The 20,166-nt window shown below is 47.0% G+C and overlaps 1 protein-coding gene across 1 annotated transcript in view; it reads right to left on the bottom strand.

The window, feature by feature from the left end:
- Positions 1-19,273, bottom strand: part of LOC127226642 (solute carrier family 12 member 8-like) — a 58,579-nt gene extending 39,306 nt beyond the window's left edge. The window contains 2 exon segments of the mRNA XM_051190706.1: positions 17,171-17,258; positions 19,048-19,273. Coding sequence (XP_051046663.1) covers positions 17,171-17,258; positions 19,048-19,244 — 285 coding nt within the window. The 5' untranslated portion in view covers positions 19,245-19,273.
- Between the last annotated feature and the right edge of the window lie 893 nt (positions 19,274-20,166).

The following is a 20,166-nucleotide window of genomic DNA, read 5'->3' as shown; positions in this document are numbered from 1 at the left end:
AGGGAAAGGGTCGGGTGTTACTCAGGATGTGAAGACAGACAGGTAAGAAATTTCAGTAATAGAAGCTGGAGGTGGTGGTGCACACCCTTAATCCCAGCACTCAGGAGTCAGAGGCAGGCAAATCTCTGAGTTCAAGGCCAGCGTGATCTACAGAACAAATTCCAGGATGGCCAATGCTATACAGAAAAACCCTGTCTTAAAAAAACCAAAAAAATAAATAAATATACAAATAAATAAATTCTGATAACAGGAATGCAAGTTTGGGGTTGGCCTAAATTTACATCCAGAACAAGGCTCATCCATAAAACCTCCCAATAATAAGATGCTTCTACAGAGGAAGAGCTCAGAAACATGAGGATGAGGGAAGGAGTGTAGCATAGAAGGACACACGGACGGACGGACACACACACACACTCATTCACATGTGCATAATTCCACGTATAGACTGCATATCCTCAGTATAAGGGTTCTGTATCTGAAATGATGAAAATTCTACAAAGTCTGTATTTGATTTGTACGGAAATTTAATTGAGAAATCCCAGACCATGAAACTTTGTTTCATGCCTAAAATTTCTAAAAATGCTGTTTATAATTACCTTCAGGCTATGTGGCTAGGTGTACATGAAACATAAATGAGTTGGGTGTTTATACTTGGCCCCAAAGATACTGCATTATAAATACAGAAGTATCCCAAACCCCCACACCTGAAAAGCCCTGGCCCCGGACAATAAAGACAAGGAATGCTTCACCTGAATTTGAAGGTCTCAGAGTCAGGCAAGCTGTTTAGAGATGTATATGGAGGGAACACACTTGTAGCCGAAGTCCCTGGGCCAAATCCCAGGGACCGTTTATGCCATGAGCTACAAAGTAGCTTTGCATTTTTAAACAACTGGAGGAAAATCAAAAGAATAATGTTTTGTTTCATGAATCACATAAAATTTAGATTTGTTTTCATCCATTAACAAAAACAAATTTAGATTTGTGGCCTTGGTCAAGTGTTGGGTACTCTGTGGCAGTTTATGAGCTTCAATGGCTAACAAAGCACAGGTGGCTAAGGTCATGGATCTTGCAATGTCTAAGGTATGTGCTCTTTGACACTTGAGAAAACCCTGCCGACCCCTGAGAAAAGCCATACACAGGGCAAGGAAGTGCTTATCCCAGAAGTCAGGGGTTTTGGAGTGAAAGGGAAGGGCCTCACTGGGGGAGGTAGGCAGGGAGGGAGTCAGGCTTGCAGGGCTCATGGGTGGAAGCTACAAGGTGCTTGCCTCGTGGTTATTCTTAAGGCTGTTGACAATGATCTCATGACATTTTCTATTATGTTCACTATAACTCAAAGATGTGTTTAAGTTTCTAATGTTCTGTATTAAGAAAAGTAAAAATAACCCAATCATATATGAAGAAGGTTTTAGGAGATGAGGGGAAGCTTCCAATGTTAAAAGACATGTGACAAGCTGGGAGAAATATCCCTAATACAGATCACACCCAGTTAACCTTCCTAACAAAGAGCTTCTAGAAATTGAAAATAACCCTAATGATGGGGGGGACCGAAACAGCTAGATAATCAACTTCATTCATAATAAAGGGAACAGAAATCTTGGTATCCTGAGGGGCCATTTCTACTGTACACTGGCAAAACATTTCACTTAACCATGAGCCATAGAAGTTGGGCAGTGATGGCACATGCCTTTAATTCTAGCACTTGAGAGGCAGAGGCAGAGGCAGGCTGATCTGTGAGCTTGAGGCCAGCCTTGTCTACAGAGTAAATTCTAGGACAGCCAGAGCTACACAGAGAAACCCTGTCTCAAAAAAACAATGAGTCATAGACATGCTCCTTGCTAGCACTGTCCTTGTCACTCAAGGCAACAGCGCAAATGAAGTTCATACACACTGTGTTTAAATATTTACAAATGCAAACAAAGCTAAAACACAAATATGAGTGGATATGTCTAGGCTTCTTCCTTGGCAGGCATACCTACAAGATAATGAGGAAGGTCAGGTTTCAGTTTTGTTTGTTTGAGACAGGGTTTCTCTGTGTAGCGTTGACTATCCTGGAACTCTGTAAGACCAGGTTGGCCTCAAACTCAGAGATCCGCCTGCCTCTGCCTCCCAAGTGCTGGGATTAAAGGTGTGTGCCACCACCTCCAACCAGCCTTCCTCATTAATGCATGCATAGCTTCCAGGTCAGGGCCTACCCCCATCTCTTTGTAGACCACACTTGGGGAGGGGGGCACTCACACTTGTACGTGGATTCTCACCCCATGCCTTGACTCTGTCTAGATGGTAAGAGGCCTTTGCACACTGTGGAGGTAGGTGGTGGTGGTGGCATCTGGGCAGGGAATGTTATAGGGCATCTTCCTGGCCACAGTGTGGAGGAAGGTGCCTGGGACCTAGGTAGGAATGTTTCTACAGCCTCATCAATGTTCTACATCCAACAGCTGGAGCAGAATCCGATCTTGATTGTCAATTTGATTGGGTTGAGAGACACCTAGGGCATCAATAAAGTGTACTTCTGAATGTCTGTGATATGAGTTGACCATCAGGCTGGTCTAATCACTAGTATTCATGTGATGAGGTCAATTTTCTTTTTGTTTTCTTTCTTTCTTTCTTTGAGTATGTGTGTGTGCACATATTAGCCATAAGAGAAATATAATTAATACAACTTCTGAGATTCTACCTCACCCAGTCAGAAACCAAGAAAACAAACAGTAAATGCTGTGAGGATGGGGAAAGGAAATGCTTACTCTCTGTTGGTAGAAATGTAAACTGGTGCAGCTACTATGGAAATGAGTGCCAAGGTTCCTCAAAAACTAAAAATAGAACCACACATGATGCAATCCATACCTAACCCCTGTGCATATACCGAAAGACTCTATCTTTTTTACAGGAGTATCAGCACATGTTCATTGCTGCTATTTATAACAGCTAGGAAACAGAATCAGCCTAGATGTCCAACAACAGATGAATGGATAGTGAAAACGTGGTGCATAAACACCGTGGAATTTTATTCAGATGTTGAGAAAAATGAGAGTTCCGAAATTTGCAGGAAAAATGGATGGAACTGGAAAATATCACACCAATGAGATCACTCAGGCCCTGGAAATGCAACATGTTTTCTCTCGTGTGGATCCTAGCTTCAAACTTGGAAATTTGTGTGTATAATTTGGTGCATCTATATAAGCCAGGAAGCTAGAAGGGGCCCTATGAGAGTTGAAAGCCAAGGAGCTTTAAGGGTTAGAGGATAGTAGAACACATGGTTTGAGGGAGCCAGGTGTGATGGCTTCATCCCAGCACTCAGGAGGTAGAGGCAGGCGAATCTCTGAGAGTTTGAGGCCAGCCTGGTCTACAGAGTGAGTTCCAGGACAGCCAGGGCTGCTACACAGAGAAACTCTGTCTCAAAAAAAAAAGGGGGGGGTAGGAGAAAGACAGGAAGGAAGGAAGGAAGGAAGGCAGGAAGGCAGGAAGGAAGGAAAGACAGGAAGGAAGGGAGGAAGGAAGGGAGACAGGAAGGAAGGAAGGGAGACAGGAAGACAAGAAGGAGGAAGAGGAAATAAAGGAGGTAAAAGGGCAGAGGAGAAGAGAAGGTAAGGGGGAGGTTAACCAAAACTAAGGATGTATGAAAACCCATTATGGGAGACCACTACTTTATAAGCTAACTTAAATATATGTTTTTTGAAGAAAGAGCTTGAACACAAGTAACGCATGTCCATGCTGCATGGATGGATAATAATTTCCCTAGAAGGCATGGGTTATTAAACAAAAAAAAATGTAAACAAATATAAGTTCCTTCTACCTTAAGTTGATTTTGGTCATGGTATTTTATTATAGGAACAGAAAAGTAACTAAAAGATACTTCCCATTTGGGTTTCAGGACATAGAGAATAAAGCTGGAACTGAGCTCAGAACTTCCTCCCTGGTAGCATAGTTCCAAAAGGTGTTATGCAGGTTGCTGGGAGAGAAAACTGGCTATGGAGGTTGTCAGCCACTTTCTGATTGAATCTGAGGAGTGCTCCACATAAAAGAATTCAAGTCTGTTACTTTGAACCAGTCAAAAGTCCATGGCTGGGGAGGTAATAGGTTCTAAGGGGAGAAACTACTACTGTTGTTTTGCCAAACAGACATGTTATCAAACTGCTTTCTAATTTATTATTAGGTATTAGTGCTGCTCTTAATCTTAGAGAAGTTTCATTCTATAGTGGGCAGCAGTTAATGTGGAGACACATAAACATATGTGACTATTGAGTGCTCAGCCCTAAATGGGATGTTTCCACCAGCAAAACAAAGCGAAGGAGAACACCTTGGAAAAGGAGGAAAGGATGTAAGAGTCAGAGGATGGGAGGAGGACTGTGTAATGCTGTCCTCTGGACTGGCATGGCTGTTGCACTCACAAACCGTAACTAAGGTTACCTGCACAAGAGTAAGCCAAAAAGACCAGCCAACATTCCAGCAGGAAGAACTGGACTCAGTGGGTTACAAATAAGAGGAAAAGGACAAGAAAATGGGAGATGGGGAGGGGAGAGAAAGAGATTTGGATGTGGCTATGAGCAAGATACATTGCATACATGTATGAAATTGCCAAAAAATAAAGAAAAAATTATCATACAGGAAAAGGTTTATTTAAAACATTTGCCAATACAGATGTCAATTATAGAGATACAGTTGTAGTAGTAGAAAGAATTATCCACTACAACACTGTTTCTGGAAGCCAATCACATGAGTATCAATCAATAGGGAACTGATTAAACAAACTATGTCATGTCAACACAAAGGAAAGAGAATGAGGAAATCTTTACATTAATATAAAAGATGGCTTTCTAAACAATATGAAATTTTTAAAAAAATGCAAGTTATAAAATAACAGAACTGTCAGTTGTGTAAAAATAGAAGAATTCATTTGGAAACCAGGTGGGGAGCCTGGGGAGAGACAGTTCAGTTGGTGAATGCCTGCCACATAATTAATTATGAGGGCCCGTGTAAACTGGGCACGGAGGCTTGTACCTGTAACCCAACATGGGCTGGTGGTAGCACAGAGATAGGATTCCTAGAGCTCACTGGCCAGCTACCCTACAATAAATAAATAAATAAATAAATAAATAAATAAATAAATAAATAAATAAAGTGATGTGCCTAGAGAGATAGCTCAGTGGTTAGAAGTGCTTGGTCCTCTTCCAGAGGATGTGGGTTCAGTTCCCAGCACCCATATGACAGCCAGGTGATCTGATCTGACATCCTCTGGTGGCCTTCACAGATACTGCATGCAAGTAGCACACAGACATACACACAGACACAACACTTGCATGTATGTATTTTAACAATTTTTAAAATAAAAATATAGCTGGGCATGGTGGTCCATGCCTTTAATCCCAGCACTCAGAAGGCAGAAGCAGGTGGATCTCTGTGAATTTGAAGCCAGCCTGGTCTACAGAGTGAGTTACATGGAGAAATCCTGTCTCAACAAACAAAAAAAATACAGCTTATAAACCACATTACACAGAAGTGGGATTCTAGTGTCTATTTCAACTGTTTTTAAGGAAAGTCTCTTTTGACCATCCTAGCCCTCACTTAATCGTGCTTGTTAATCAGTATCTGTTACAGTTTGGTCCATGATAACTCATAGAGAGGCCTTAGCCCATAGTGTGGAGCTTCTGCTGCCACCACCACCCCCTTCATCACTGCCATCACCACCACCATCACCACCACTACCATCATTACCGCCATCATCGTCACCACCATCACTACCATCAACATTACCGCCCAGAAAAAGCAGAGCTTGCGCTTCTCCTAAACAAGGGATTCTTTTATGCTAAACTTGGAGGGTCCTGGGTCTGTTTCTTTGAAAGAGAGGGTTCTGCTCCCTGCTGCTCAGAGTCAGGAAGCTATGCAGCTATGATATGGAAGATGCTTTATCTAAGTAACTAGCCAACTCACCCAGGGATAGGGCTGAAGGATATGGCCTCTGCACTCCACTCTGTCCCCACCCCAGAGACCAGATACACTGATCAAAAAGTCTAATAAGAAAAGCTAATGGGGGGCAGAGAGGGAGGAAGGGAGAAAGAGGAAGATAGAGAGGGAGAGAGAGTGCATGCAAACAAAATGAGCCACTCACCCCTTGCCCCAGAAAGGCCAGTACAGGAACCACTTTCTCTGGGCGATGCACTGCAGGATCCGGGGGGCTCCATAGAGTCCCCCCATACAGGAAGCCAAGGATGAGATGTACAAGCCCAACAGGAAGAGGGAGCCAACCAGAGACACCTGTGTGAGACAGATGCTCCGTTACCACAGGCTGACCCTGGATGTCCTGTAGCAGCCTCTGTGCTAACCCTTATCCTCACCCCACCCCAGGGGTGCCACCTACTCAATAGTACTGGACTGTTGAAAGCAGGGTCTGGTGGGAGGGAGTTCTTTAGGTGAGGGGGTGTGTCCTTGAAGGGGATGGTGGGGTCTCAGGCTCTTCCCTTTTTGATTTTGAGAAGACAGTTTTGCCATGCTACACGCTTGCAGCCATTACCACTGTAGCCATTGGCATCCCTACAAGAGGCTCAAGTGCCGCACCCATGCAGCTAGAGTACCAAGCTGGCGGAGGGTGTCGGGATTGAAACACTTAACAGACCACCACGAGAAGTGAAGAGGAAGCTGCTGCCATTTATTAAAGAGAGTAATGGGCTTATATACCCAAGCCAGGGGATGGGCTAAGCACAGGAGGAAGTCATGCACCACCCACACCTGGGGTCAAGGTACAGGCACTGCACCCGGAAAGTGATGAGAATAACCTTGTTTGATCAACCTTGAGAGCATGGGAGTTCTACAGCTGGGCGGGAGGAGGAGAGGCTGTAACAGACAAGTACTCAAATTTCCTAACATTCAAGACAATGGGTCATGGAATGAGACCCCCAAACCAAAGCTAAGTAAGACTTTTATTACTTTATTTACTTAGGGTGGAGGTGTGTGGGTGCATTCCACAACATGCATGTAGAAAACGGAGAACAACTTGTGAACATTGGTTCTCTCCTTCCACTATGTGGGTCCTGGGGATCAAACTGAAACCACCTGGCTTGACTGCAAGTGTCTTTTTACCTGCTGAGCCATCTCATTGACCCCTAACTTTTCTCTTTATAAATTAATTATCTCAGGCATTGTATGATAGGGACTGGAAAGTGAGTAATACAATTATTCAATGACCAACACGGGCTTTTTTTTTTAACTACAAATAGTTACTACTTATTTGGGGGTGCGCTGTACCCCTGTACACCTTGCAGATCAGATGATCCAGAACATCAGCCCTCACTGTACACTTTGAGGCAGGGTCTCTCTTTCTTGCCCTGCACTGCATATTCTAGGTTAGATGATTTGCAAGCTCCCGGGGGATTCTCTTTCCTCCACCTCCCCGTCTTGCTGTAGAAATTCTGGGATTATGGTCTGTGACAATCCATCTGGCTTTTTACATGGATTCTGGGGATTCCAAATCAAGCCATCAGGACTGCAGAGTCAGAGCAAGCATCTGAACGTTCCCAGGGCCTAACCCTGGCATTTTGCTAATTTTGTTGATTTGTTTTGTCTGCTGAGACAGAGTCTTGCTGTAAGTCCAGGTTGTCCTTAATTCACAGAACTCCTTACCTCCAACTCCCTGGTTCTGGGATTACAGGCATGCTATGCTGGTCAGACCAAGCCTTGACCCTTTGCACTCCCCTGGTGCACCTTCCCGCTGCCCAGCTATTTCTCAGCCTCAGAGCTATATTCCCCTGCTATTTCTGGTTAGTTCATATCCTATATGGACTATATACTAGTTCTCAAATTGGGCAGGCATTAGATTCATCTCAGTGTCTCTAGAACCACTGGTTTCTGGGCCCTGGTCTTAGCATTTCAGATTCAGGGAGTATTGACAGGGGGCCTAAGAATGTGGATTTCCTGAAGGTTCCAAGGTAACATTGATGTCAATGGCTAGAAACCGCACTTTGAGAATTGGTGACTACGATTCCAGTCAGGCTGTTGCATTTTCTGAGTGATGCCCAAGACCCTGACAGAGTGACAAACTTAACCCTGATCCTAAAGCAGCAGTGACGACTCCTCTGTTGGTTGATAAGCGGACCCTGCACAGTCCACGACTCCCCTAGCCCCACACCCTGCACAACACTCACTGTTGGGATCCTCTGTCCACACTAGCTAATGTGCTCATTGTCCAACACTGGGCATCAAGAAGCAGCACAAGGCGGCTGGAAAGATGGCTCAGTGGTTAAGAGTGCTTACTGCTCCTGCAGAGAACCTGAGTTCAGACCTGGGCACCCCACATCAGGCAGCTTATTACAGCCTATAACTCCCATACCAGGGCATCTAGTGCCCTCTGGCCTCCACAGGCCTATGCATGCACACACACACAAACTCATTTGGGTACATACATTAAAAAAACAAAAGGTGCAGTACAAACCCATCTCCTCTGTGAGACATCTTACTTCTCTACCAGGGGTTTCCCCAGTGTCATGAGGCTGAGGATAGGAGAGGCCTATCACAGTCTCCTCTACCAACCTGTTGATTTCAATCAGACCCCATGCTTCCAGTATTCTCAGTGCCCAGCAGAGGTAAATAAATGGTGAATTAATTAATAAGTTAATTAATTGATGTAATCCGCAACCCATACATCTCACAGATGTAAAGAGAGAGAGCAAGAGAGAACAAAGCTGTTCCCCTTGGTGCCAACTGGCAAGGGACCAGTGCAGTTGTCCACGCACTAGGTGAGCCTTGAACTCACCTCATGAATCCTCACCTGGACCTTGGGAAGCCCCTCTTTTTTGATGACTGGCCGCCCCGTCTCCATACTGCCTTACTCCAGACATGGTGACTTGAAATGTGCCCTTCAAGAGCTCATTTGCATAAATCTGACAGATGGTTAGATGTAATTTTCACCTTGTCACGTACAGCCTTCTTGATGAAGGTTCACCATCTCCCATTGTCCTAGTTAGCTTCATGTGTCAACTTGACATAATCCAGGGTTATCTAAGGAAGTCTCAAGTAGGGGCTGCCTAGATTAGTTTGGCCATATCTGAGACATTTTTGTAATTGCTAGTTGATGTAAGAGGACCAAGCCTGCCGTGGGCATCCCTAGGCAGCTGAGTCTGAGCTGCCTAAGAGAGCGAGCTAGGAGGAGGAAGCCTATAAGCTCTGTTCCTTTGCTGGTTTCTGTTTCAAGCCTCTGACTTGGCTTTGCTTTGATAATTGGAATGAACCCTGTAGGCAAATTTTCTCCCCAACTTGCTTTTGGTCAGGGTTTTATCATAGCAGTAAAGAACTATGTCTTATTTCCTTGCTTGAACAATGGGCTAAGTCCACATGGTCAAGTCATACTGAACCCAAGGCCCTGGATAACCTATTTCCTGTATCTCAACTTATCACTAAAATAATCTGACTGATAAGTCCTGTACCAATCAGGCTGCTTGATTTGAAGGCACACAAACAACAGGGCTGGTGAGATGCCTCCACAGGTAAAGGCACCTGCTGCAAGCCCAGCAATCCGAATTTGATCTCTGGGGCCCACACGTTTGTCCTCTGCCCTCTGTGCATGTGACCCCTCCAGAAGTAAATTGAAAAGAAATGAGTGTATCTGGAGGTTCAGACTCCTCACTTGGAACAGTTCAGCCAGAGCATAACCAGTGCCCTCCACCCTGCACATGACCCTGACCATCTCTCTATCATTGCATCATGCACTGCTCTTGAAGAATTCATCCACCCCACCTCAGTCATGTGACCTGTTAGGGCTGCAAAGGGGGTGTCAGGAAAGGGTCTGGTCCTTCAAACTTTTGAATATTAAACGGGGACCTCATAACCTGCAAAATGTGAGGAAGGGGTCAGAGGCTGGACAGAGGCAGCGGGGTCCCTGCACAGCCATGCTGTCCTTCATTCCACATGGACTGCTTTCCCCACAGGCGCCAGATCAACCCAGGTGGATCTCATCTGCATCTCGTTTCAATGCCAGGCGTTCCTCAGGCTTGTCCTCCCCTTCTCTTACTGCTTTAATTATTAGAAATCACTGTTATCGATGTTTCCCATCATGTCTTGTGCTCTACCAGCATTTTGTGATTCTCTCCCCTGTGGAAGCGTTAATCAGGCTCGTGGTTTCCCTCACCCATGCGCCCTGCACTCCCTTAGGAACACAGCAGAATCACTCTCGGCCTTCACCCACAGCAGAGGCTGGAATCAGTGAAACCTGGGCACTTTACATGATCCGAGTCCTGGCTATTTCCCACAATTCCTAGGAAAACTGCCTCTGTGAGATCCCCCATGCATCCTGAGAGGAACCATCTGTAATCTTTCTTTGCATCTTCTCTACCAAATGCATCCTATGTTGATGACTTAAAAAAAAGAAAGGAGGGGAAAAAAAAAAAAAAAAACAACAAGACTGAGATGAAACTTTATCAAAAAGCATTTTGAAGTTCTAACTTGGTGATTCTCTTCTCAGCCCTTATCTAAGAATCACCCTGGAGGTTCTGACTCAATGGGTGCTTGGCGGGACATGTGTACCCATTGTAAAAAGTCTCCCAGGTAATCCTAGCATATAGTCAGTGTGAATAGCTGGGCACAGGATAGTGCACCCTTTACACTCACTCCTAGAAAACATGTTTCAGAAAGACAGGAATGGATCGTCCTTCAGAAATCTGACTGCTTCTTAGCCAAGAGCTAGGGAAATCATCCGTTCGTGTGGATGGAGGATGGGTTCTAGAACACCAAGGGTATCTAAATCTATTGCTCAGGTACCTGGTATAAAATGGCATTATATCTAGCTATAATTTACCTACATCCTCCTATATACTCACTCATCTCTAGATGACTACACATAGTATCTAATGCACACATGTGAGCATATGCATGCACACATGTGTAACTTTTTATTTTCATTTAAAGCATGTCCATCCACTGGAATGAGACTCCCTAGTCTGCATCTCTCCAGTGCTGGCTGAACCCCAGGAACCTTGTCAGCGTCTGGCTCTGTGATCTCTGTGACTGGTGATGACTAGTGACTTCATCTTGGGCTGCCTTCCACAGATACACCCTGGGACTCCTCCAGAACCCTTGGGCTGGGGGTCAGAGTGGAGATCACCCACAAGTTCAGGCGAATTAAGAGGTCAATGCCTCCACCTCACAGCTTCCTCTCAACTCATATTTCCAGAAATATGTTTCCCAAAAATTCCTTTACGCTGATCCCAGCCAAATCTGGCCTTCGATTGATAGCCAGTTCCCACAAGGAGGCAAAGTCCACTTAGTCTCTGAGAGGCGGTACTGCCTGTGATGTGAGCAGAGGCCCCCAGCCACTCACCAGCCATGCAATGGGGAAACAGTCATGGGCTTTCAGAGTCCCTCCTGGGTACATGAAGCTAATGGATTAGGATTGACTCTGGGGGGGATTTCCATCTGTAACAAAGACCCTTTGTCATCCTCTTCCTACTTTACTTGCTCTTATCTTGTGAACTGGCATGTCTTAGGATTCTTGGTCCTCTCAGCCTGTTATAAATACCCACTTCCTAGAGTGTGTCCAGTTTACATAATCTATTCCATAAATATTGTTCTCTAGGCGGGTCCTCTATCACAGAGAATAGTGGGATTGACCGCTTTCTTACTGAATTAAACATGGAGGGCGCAAAGGGGGGCAAAGCGTCCCTAAGATAAATGTCTCCACCTATGAAGATGTCCCTGTGAGGAGTGTGAAGAGGTTAAAATTTAATAACCTCCTGCCATGTGTCACACGGTGATTTCAAAGGCTATTTCACAACTGCCACATACAGTAAAATATTTGAAGAAAGCATAAGTCAGGGAAGTTCCTCTGGTGTGGAAAAACTGGGTTGGGGAGACAAAGAATCAGAAATAGATCAGAGAAGCTGCAGGGAACCTCAGCAGACACAGATCAGCTGACCAGGCACCCATGGTAAAGGACTGAGGACAACCAACAGCCATCCAAGAACAGCACTGGGAGGGGCATGCAAGCCACCAGCACCAGAGCATTCCAGAGCCAGCAGCTCTGTGTCTAAGGTGACATTGGGGAACTCCAATAGATGCAGCCCAGCCTAGAACCAAGACCTAGCTGAGATGTGAGCCTGGGCTGAATGGCAGTAAAACTACATGAGGACAATGGGCCATCAAAGTGAAGACACCTCTACAAGCCAAACTTCTCTAGGCTCTGGGGTAAGGTCACACGGTCCAACCAACTGTCTGAATGTAGTGCTTGCCACTGCAATAGGGTCAGACCTTTGTCTGCAGCTGTGTGGATGGGGGGAGCTAGGGCAGAGGGGAGGAAGTCTGGGGAAAAGATCTTGGACGATTTGGGGGGCTACTCTTGGAGTTTTCCCTGCTGGTCCATCCCCTGTCCACTCGTGCACCGTATCCTCCAAGAACCAAGGTCATTTGCTTTTCTTCATGGGCCTTACAGTTGCCTGTTCCAGGAAATGGTCTCTTGGGTACCCTCCAAAGCCCATGGTTCACCTTTCACATGTATATACGTGCATCCCCACATACCATAGCCAAGCTTGCCAAGCCAAGCCAATTGGCCTCACCCACTTGTCTCACCGTCCAAGACATGTGGCATTCCTAAGAACATTCCCTCTGTTGACAGGTTTACTGAGTGAGGACCTTCCACCCACAGGCTATGGAGGCTGTAGTCTGTATGTCTGGAGATGTTTTTAACCTGTCCTGTGATGTTCTTCCTTAGTTACAAGGTCTCTTCCATGTCCATGCTGAGATTTCCCTCCAAAGAGCCACACCCCAGCGGGAAATCTGCCTCCTCTCTCCAGACAGTCTCTAACAGGTGAGGGGAGTACCAGGCAGGTAGCTGCTGGAGAGGAAGCTGCTCTCCAGGCCAGCAGAGCCTGCCCCGCCCCCACCGCCCCCTCCCCACCACACAGCTGCTGACAAAGGGCAAGCAGGGATCCCCAGGGAAGTGCTCCTTCTTGGCTCCAATGGCTTTCTGAGGCTTTCAGTTTCTCACTTGTAACCACACTCTCACCCCACCGAGAAGAGGTCCATGAAGGTCAGACTCCAGGTGAACCCGTGTGTGTGTGTGTGTGTGTGTGTGTGTGTGTGTGTGTGTGTGTGTGTGTCTGTGTGTGTGTGTGTGTGTCTGTGTGTGTGTCTGTGTGTGTGTGTCTGTGACTGTGTGTGTGTCTGTGTGTGTGTCTCTGTGTGTGTGTGTGTCTGTATGTGTGTGTGTGTGTGACTGTGTGTGTGTCTGTGTGGAGTCTGTGTGTGTGTGTCTGTGTGTGTGTCTCTGTCTGTGTGTGTCTGTGTGTGTCTGTGTGTCTGTGTGTCTGTGTGTCTGTGACTGTGTGTGTGTCTGTGTGTGTCTATGTGTGTGTGTGTGACTGTGTGTGTGTCTGTGTGAGTCTGTGTGTGTGTGTCTGTGTGTGTGTCTCTGTCTGTGTGTGTCTGTGTGTGTGTCTGTGTGTGTGTCTGTGTGTGTGTCTGTGTGTCTGTGTGTCTGTGTGTCTGTGACTGTGTGTGTGTCTGTGTGTGTCTATGTGTGTGTGTGTGACTGTGTGTGTGTCTGTGTGAGTCTGTGTGTGTGTCTGTGTCTGTGTGTGTCTGTGTGTGTGTCTGTGTGTGTGTGTGTGTGTGTGTGTGTGTGTGTGTGTGTCTGTGACTGTGTGTCTGTGACTGTGTGTGAGTAAATGAGAGAGAATATAACTGGGGACAAACATTCCAACATTCCTCCCCTGAGATTTGGGGCTCTGGGCCAGCTCTCTCATGACCTGAGTGATCTCTTCTCCCTTCCCATCCTGCCTTTGTGCTGAGGTCATGACCTCTAAAAACAAGTACACCTGTACTGGAGTCTGTGCACTGCTGTGGGATATTGTATGCTGTTCAGTATTTGTTTTAATAATCTAAATATGTGTGCATTCTTTTATGTTGTGTTTGTTTAACTCTATGAAGTTGTGTTACTTTATCTGCCTAAAATGCCTGATTGGTCTAACAAAGAGCTGAATGGCCATTAGCTGGGCAGCAGAGAGAAATAGGTGGGGGACTGTCAGGCAGAGAGAATAAATAATAGGAGAAATCAAGTCTAGAGGAGAGAGAAAAAGGAAAGCAGAAGATACCCAGCCAGACTTGGAATAAGAAGGAAAGATATACAAAAATAGAGAAAAGTAAAAGTCCAGAAGCAAAAGGTAGATGGGATAATTTAAATTAAAAAAAAAAAAAAATCTAACTAAACAAGCCAAGCTAAGGCTAGGCATTCATAAGAAAGAATAAGCCTTCTTATATTTATTTGGGGGCTGGATGGTAGGCCCCCAAAGAGCAAAGAAAGAATAAACCTCTCTCTCTCCCTCTCCCTCTCTCTCTCTCTCCCTCCCTCTCTCTCTCTCTCTCTCTCTCTCTCTCTCAAAAAGAGACCCTCATGAGTGTGGAGACCAAACCCAAGTACACTTTTAAAAAGCCAGCTCCATCTCCTGTGTCAGTCAGGTTTCTGCCATCACTGGTGCTCTGTGCAGATATATTGGCTCCACACCAAGAAACCCTCCCTAACTGACAGAGACCTCCCTAACTAACAGAGACCCTCCCTAACTGACACCCTTCCTAAGTGACTGAGACCCTCCCTAACTGACTGACTGAGACCCTTCCTAAGTGACTGAGACCCTCCCTAAGTGACTGAGACCTTCCCTAAGTGACTGAGACCCTCCCTAATTGACTGAGACCCTCCCTAACTGACTGACTGAGACCCTCCCTAATTGACTGAGACCTTCCTTAACTGACTGAGACCTTCCTTAACTGACTGAGACCCTAACTGACTGAGACCCTCCCTAACTGACTGACTGACTGACTGAGACCCTCCCTAAGTGACTGAGACCTTCCCTAAGTGACTGAGACCCTCCCTAACTGACTGAGACCCTCCCTAACTGACTGAGACCTTCCCTAAGTGACTGAGACCCTCCCTAATTGACTGAGACCCTCCCTAACTAACTGACTGAGACCCTCCCTAATTGACTGAGACCCTTCCTAACTGACTGAGACTTTCCCTAACTGACTGAGACCCTCCCTAACTGACTGAGACCCTCCCTAACTGACTGAGACCCTCCCTAACTGACTGAGACCCTCCCTAACTGAGACCTTCCCCTAACTGACTGAGACCCTCCCTAACTGACTGAGACCCTCCCTAACTGACTGAGACCCTCCCTAACTGACTGAGACCCTCCTTAACTGACTGAGACCTTCCCTAAGTGACTGAGACCCTCCCTAACTGACTGAGACCCTCCCTAACTGACTGAGACCCTCCCTAACTGAGACCTTCCCTAACTGACTGAGACCCTCCCTAAGTGACTGAGACCCTTCCCTAACTGACTGAGACCCTCCCTAAGTGACTGAGACCCTCCCTAACTGACTGACTGACTGACTGAGACCCTCCCTAAGTGACTGAGACCCTCCCTAATTGGCCACCATTCTCTGGAAATGGTGGGAATTTCAGAGTCTGCTTTTCCTCTGTGAATTTGAGGCACAATGGGAGTTTTAGGGAATTTTTCAGACAATCTGATTCTTGTGAGTTTAATCGATGCCAAATAAGTGTCCTTGGTGTCACATGATGCCCAACTTGTAAAGGAAGTGATGAAACTCAAGGAATTCACTAATCCAGACCAACCCAAAGTTTCTGTGATTCTTAGGAGAGCCTGCCGCCATGTACCCTCCCCTCCTCCACCTCCCTGCTCTTATGAGCAGCATTTCCTGGTGGCAGCTGAAGCTACCAACAAAAATGTAAAGACTGAGGAGACAGGAATTCAAAGTACCGGATTCTTCTGTCAGCTCTGATATCTCCTGAACCCCACCTCCCCCCATGTGTCTCTGTCTCCCCCCTCTGCCGACACCCCCCTACCATCCGTCTGCATGTTTGATCAAGTACATGTGAGTAAATGGAGGGCAGAGGTCAACCTTGGGTGCTGACCTTGAAGGGACCAGACCCTCACCCAGCCCCTTGCTTTGGCAGCCATGACAGGATGCAGAAAAGACCCAGCAAGATGTGGGCCTCTGACTCAGCAACATGGGCTGAGCTCCTGACCTTCCTTAATTACTGGGAATAAACTGTCAGATACCCTCCATGTGGCAAGGAACCAATCAGAAGTTGGCAGGCTCTGGATGTGCTTTATGGTAACGGTGGCATGCAGAGCATAGCAACTGCCCTGGGAGGGCCTCCAGTCATAGCAACCTTCCTGTAGCTGCAGCTGACCAATCAACACAGGACAGGCCTCCCAAGCCCAGACATGCACCAATCCTGAGACTGTTACTATACAACTAGCAGACTCCCCCAGACACTCCCCTTGCTCTACCAATGCTCCCCTGCCCCACTGCTGTTCAAGGTCCTCTCCTGCCCCTGCCTTCTTCACCTGCTGTCCCGCTGTGTAGGATGGGGGGGTAGGAGGGGGCAAATCTTTGCTTTTGCATCAGATCTTGGGTCTCTTGGTGATTTGGGGATGGTTCAGAGTTTGGGCACAGCAGACATTAGCTGCCCACTTGTTTTTCATGTTTTGTTTTTTACTTACATTGTGTGTGTGTGTGTGTGTGTGTGTGTGTGTGTGTGTGTGTTTGCTTGCGTATACATGTGCATCATGAATCATGCCACAGTAAATGTGTGGTAAGAGAACAAATTTCCAGTTTTCTCCTTTCATCGTGTGACTTAGGAGATGCAACTTAGGTCATCAAGCTTGGCAGAAAGGACCTTAGCCTGCTGAGCCATCTTTCTAGCCCTTCTCCTTGTTTTCTGAGACTGGGTCTCTCACTGAGACCTGGTGTCATTAAGTAGGCTAGGCTGGCTTGTCAGAGAGCCCCAGAGATCTTCCTGTGTCCCCTCCCCAGTGCTAGAATTGCAAGTATTTTACATGGGTCCCTAGGGGAACAACTTGGGGCCTCATGCTTGCACAGCAAACATTTTACCAACAGAGCTGCCTACCTGCCACCCTGTGTCTTGATCTCTTTACATGAAAGATGAACCTATTATCTGTTCATGCCAGTCTCTGGATGCTGGAACCTGAGGACCATGCTAAGGATCCACGGACAGATGCTGCACATTTCCCACATGCCTGTCCCCTAAGCCCTCATTGGTCCTGGGCTGAGCAAGATACAGATTCCCCAGGGCTACAAGGGGAGGCATTTGTGTGTTCAAGGAACAAGTAAGCCCTACAGATTGAGCCCTTTGTGGGGCACAGGGCACACCCACCTTTTCAGCTATCAGGAAGTCAGAGTGGAGGGCCTCTCGGGTACAGATGGCACCAAGCAGGAAGGCAAAGACGATGTACAGAAACCACCTGCAAAACCCAAGAGAGTGAGCTGCCACCCAGCCCAGCCCCACCCCACCGAGCCTCAGGTTTCCTTGGGAACCTGTGTCATGAAAGGCCAGCCATGACGCCAAGGAGCTAGCCTGGGAAGCTGCATTTTGTACTTTCTCCTCTGGGACCAAGGTAGCAGTGTTTTCATAAAGAAGGGTACTGAGGGGGCGAAGTGGGAAGCCCAGCTGCCAGGTCTTGGCCAGGGTTGACCTGCCGTCCCACAGCCCATCCAACTTCCTCCAAGCAGAAGAGCTGTGTATGCAGTCATCTCCTGGGCCTCTGGTCTCTAGACCACAGATAACAGGTACTGAGAATTTTGTCACCTTGGCACAAGCTAGTGTCAACTGAGAAAATGTCTGTAAGGTTGACCTGTGGCCTGTAGGCAAGTGTGGGAGGCTTTTTTTTTTTTTTTTTGGATTAATGATTGATGGGGGGAGGGTCCAGCCACTGTGAGTGCTGCCATCCCTGGGCAGGTTGAGCAAACCATGTGGAGCAAGCCACTGAGCATCATTCCTCCATCCATCATCTCTGTTTCTGTTCCTGCCTCCAAACTGACTTCCCTCCATAAACTGTAAGCGGAAATAAACCCTTTCCTCTCCAAGGTCATGGCATTGTATCACAGCAACAGAAAGCAAATTAATACATAGAGGAGAGAATTAAAAGGCAGAGCCATAGCCTGCCTCTACCACCAAGCTGCAGCCCGTGTAAGAGAATAAGTCACATGATCCCAAGGTCTGCCCATTCCCATCTGGGCAATAATGACAGGATATACCAGCCTCTGACTTGCAGCTGGCTGTGTCTAAAGCAGGGCTGGCTGCTCATATGGAACCTTCTTCCTCTTTCTCCCAACACTAGGCTCTCCCTGTTTCTTCATTTCTTACCAATGGTGTTGCCTCATTTTGCACACATGGCCATGGAGGGCTGGGGTACCTGACTGGCAGCAATGGAGGCACTGCAGTGTGTGTTTGCAGGTGGGTATTTCAACAACTTAAAGTATTGTGTTATGCAGGCTTCTCACACAATGAAGGCAGAGATGCATCCTTCTGCCCACACAAGGGGAGACAGCAGAAGATTCTAGAGGGTCAGAAACAGACCCTAGGTCATGTCACAGTCTGCTGGTGAGAGCAGCACAATGGGAACTAAAACTCCAAAACTAGCAACCCTAGGGCAGCAGAAGGGGAAGGAAGACCCATCTCTGAGCTTCTGCTACTCACCCTCCAACGTAGCATCTCCCTCCACCCATAAGGTGCACACATGTAGACACACCCACACATACGCTCACATTCACACACTCACACTTGCATGTACACACACACACACACACACACACACACACACACACACATTATATACACCCAGAAAGCTGACGAACAGGATGCAGACAGTAGTCTGTGATTGCAACATACTTCATTTCCATGTTCCCACCACAACCCTGGGAACTTAGTGGTTAAAAAAAAAAAATCCCCTAGTTAAAAATGAGGGTGGAGAGGAGGCAGGGTGGTTGAGGGGGTGGGGTAAGGGAAGGATTTGGTTTGCATTCATGACCTTTCTCCTCCTGAAGCATTCTCAGGCAGAGGGTGTGAAAGGACAGGGTCTGAACCCGGCAGACGTGAATTTTCCAGCCCACCGAGTGTAAAAGGAGGGTTGGAATACAAAATAGGTTGGTCACAGCCAGGGCACTCTTGGAACAATGGGGGAGTCCCCTCTTCTGCCTGGGGTTTTCTCTCCCATTCTCCAGCTCACACTGATTGCTAAGAAGGGAACTTACGAGATGCCAACAGCTGCTAGGGAGCCTAGAGGTATGCTGGTAGCAGGCTCCCTCAGGTCTCCTCCCATGTTGAAGCCAGCCATGACGCCTGAAAGACACCCAGACAAGGGATGGAGTGAGGCGGGTACTCTGAAGCAAATAGCTCTTCCCAGGGTGGTCCCTTCCTGTCCTCTGGGTCCTTTCCTGGAAGCTGCCATCTGCAACAGTGCAAGCAGGCCACTGCCTCATCTCCCCCTGGCAACTGGGGAGGCATCTGCGGGGCAGTGAAAGGGACCTTTGTGGATTGTGCTGTGCTCAGGGAGGAAATCCCTCCCAGCTCTGAAAGCATCTTACAACTCTGGAAAGTATCAAGGATGAGGGAGGTGTGCTCACAGCCACAACGGTCCTGATGCCCCATGCTGAGCTCTGCCTGCTTAGCTAGGACAACCCAAAGTAGCTCCTAGAACAAAAAGCCTGTAGATTTATTCTGCTGCCAGCTATTTTATTGAGGGTTCAAGTACACTCGGGGTCAGGTATCACCCAGTAGCCAGGACAAAGTGCCATGCTCAGAGCTCCTGACCTACCAAAGGGCTCCAAATGACAAAAATCTGCCGAGACCACTGTGTCAGTCTCTTATTACCTTCAGTCCCCAAGAACACCAATGAAGCATTTGATAGGTAGAGGCAAGTGGATGTCTGTAAGTTCAAGACCAGCCTCCTCTGTATGGAAAGTTCTAGGACAGCCAGAGCTACATAGTAAAACCCTGTCTCAAAAATTAATCCCCTCCCTGCACACAAGAAAAAAATAATGAAAATTAATTCATCTATCATGGTAGGGGACCAATAGCATGGATGGGAGGAGGGAGGTACTTCCTCTCTCTAGACATACTCAACAGGACAATGTGTTTTGAAGTGAGATGAGGGCCCAGCCCATGAGTGCTCTATCAACTCAGAGTGAAGGGAAATATCACCATGAAACTCTTGACACAGCAGGTAGAGATGGCAGCGCCAGGAACGTGGCCCTGATGGAGCTTTAGTGGACTCAGGGATGACATGGGTCTGATACCACCATCGTAGACTGACACTCAGCCTGCCTGGCTGGGTAAGCGCTTTGTGCAGATTTTCTTTCTGTTTAACCTTT

This window comes from Phodopus roborovskii, unplaced genomic scaffold, assembly GCF_943737965.1.
Source record: "Phodopus roborovskii unplaced genomic scaffold, PHOROB, whole genome shotgun sequence".
Taxonomy (NCBI): domain Eukaryota; kingdom Metazoa; phylum Chordata; class Mammalia; order Rodentia; family Cricetidae; genus Phodopus; species Phodopus roborovskii.
The sequence above is the reverse complement of the archived record's forward strand: the minus strand, read 5'-3'. Positions and strand labels throughout refer to the sequence as shown.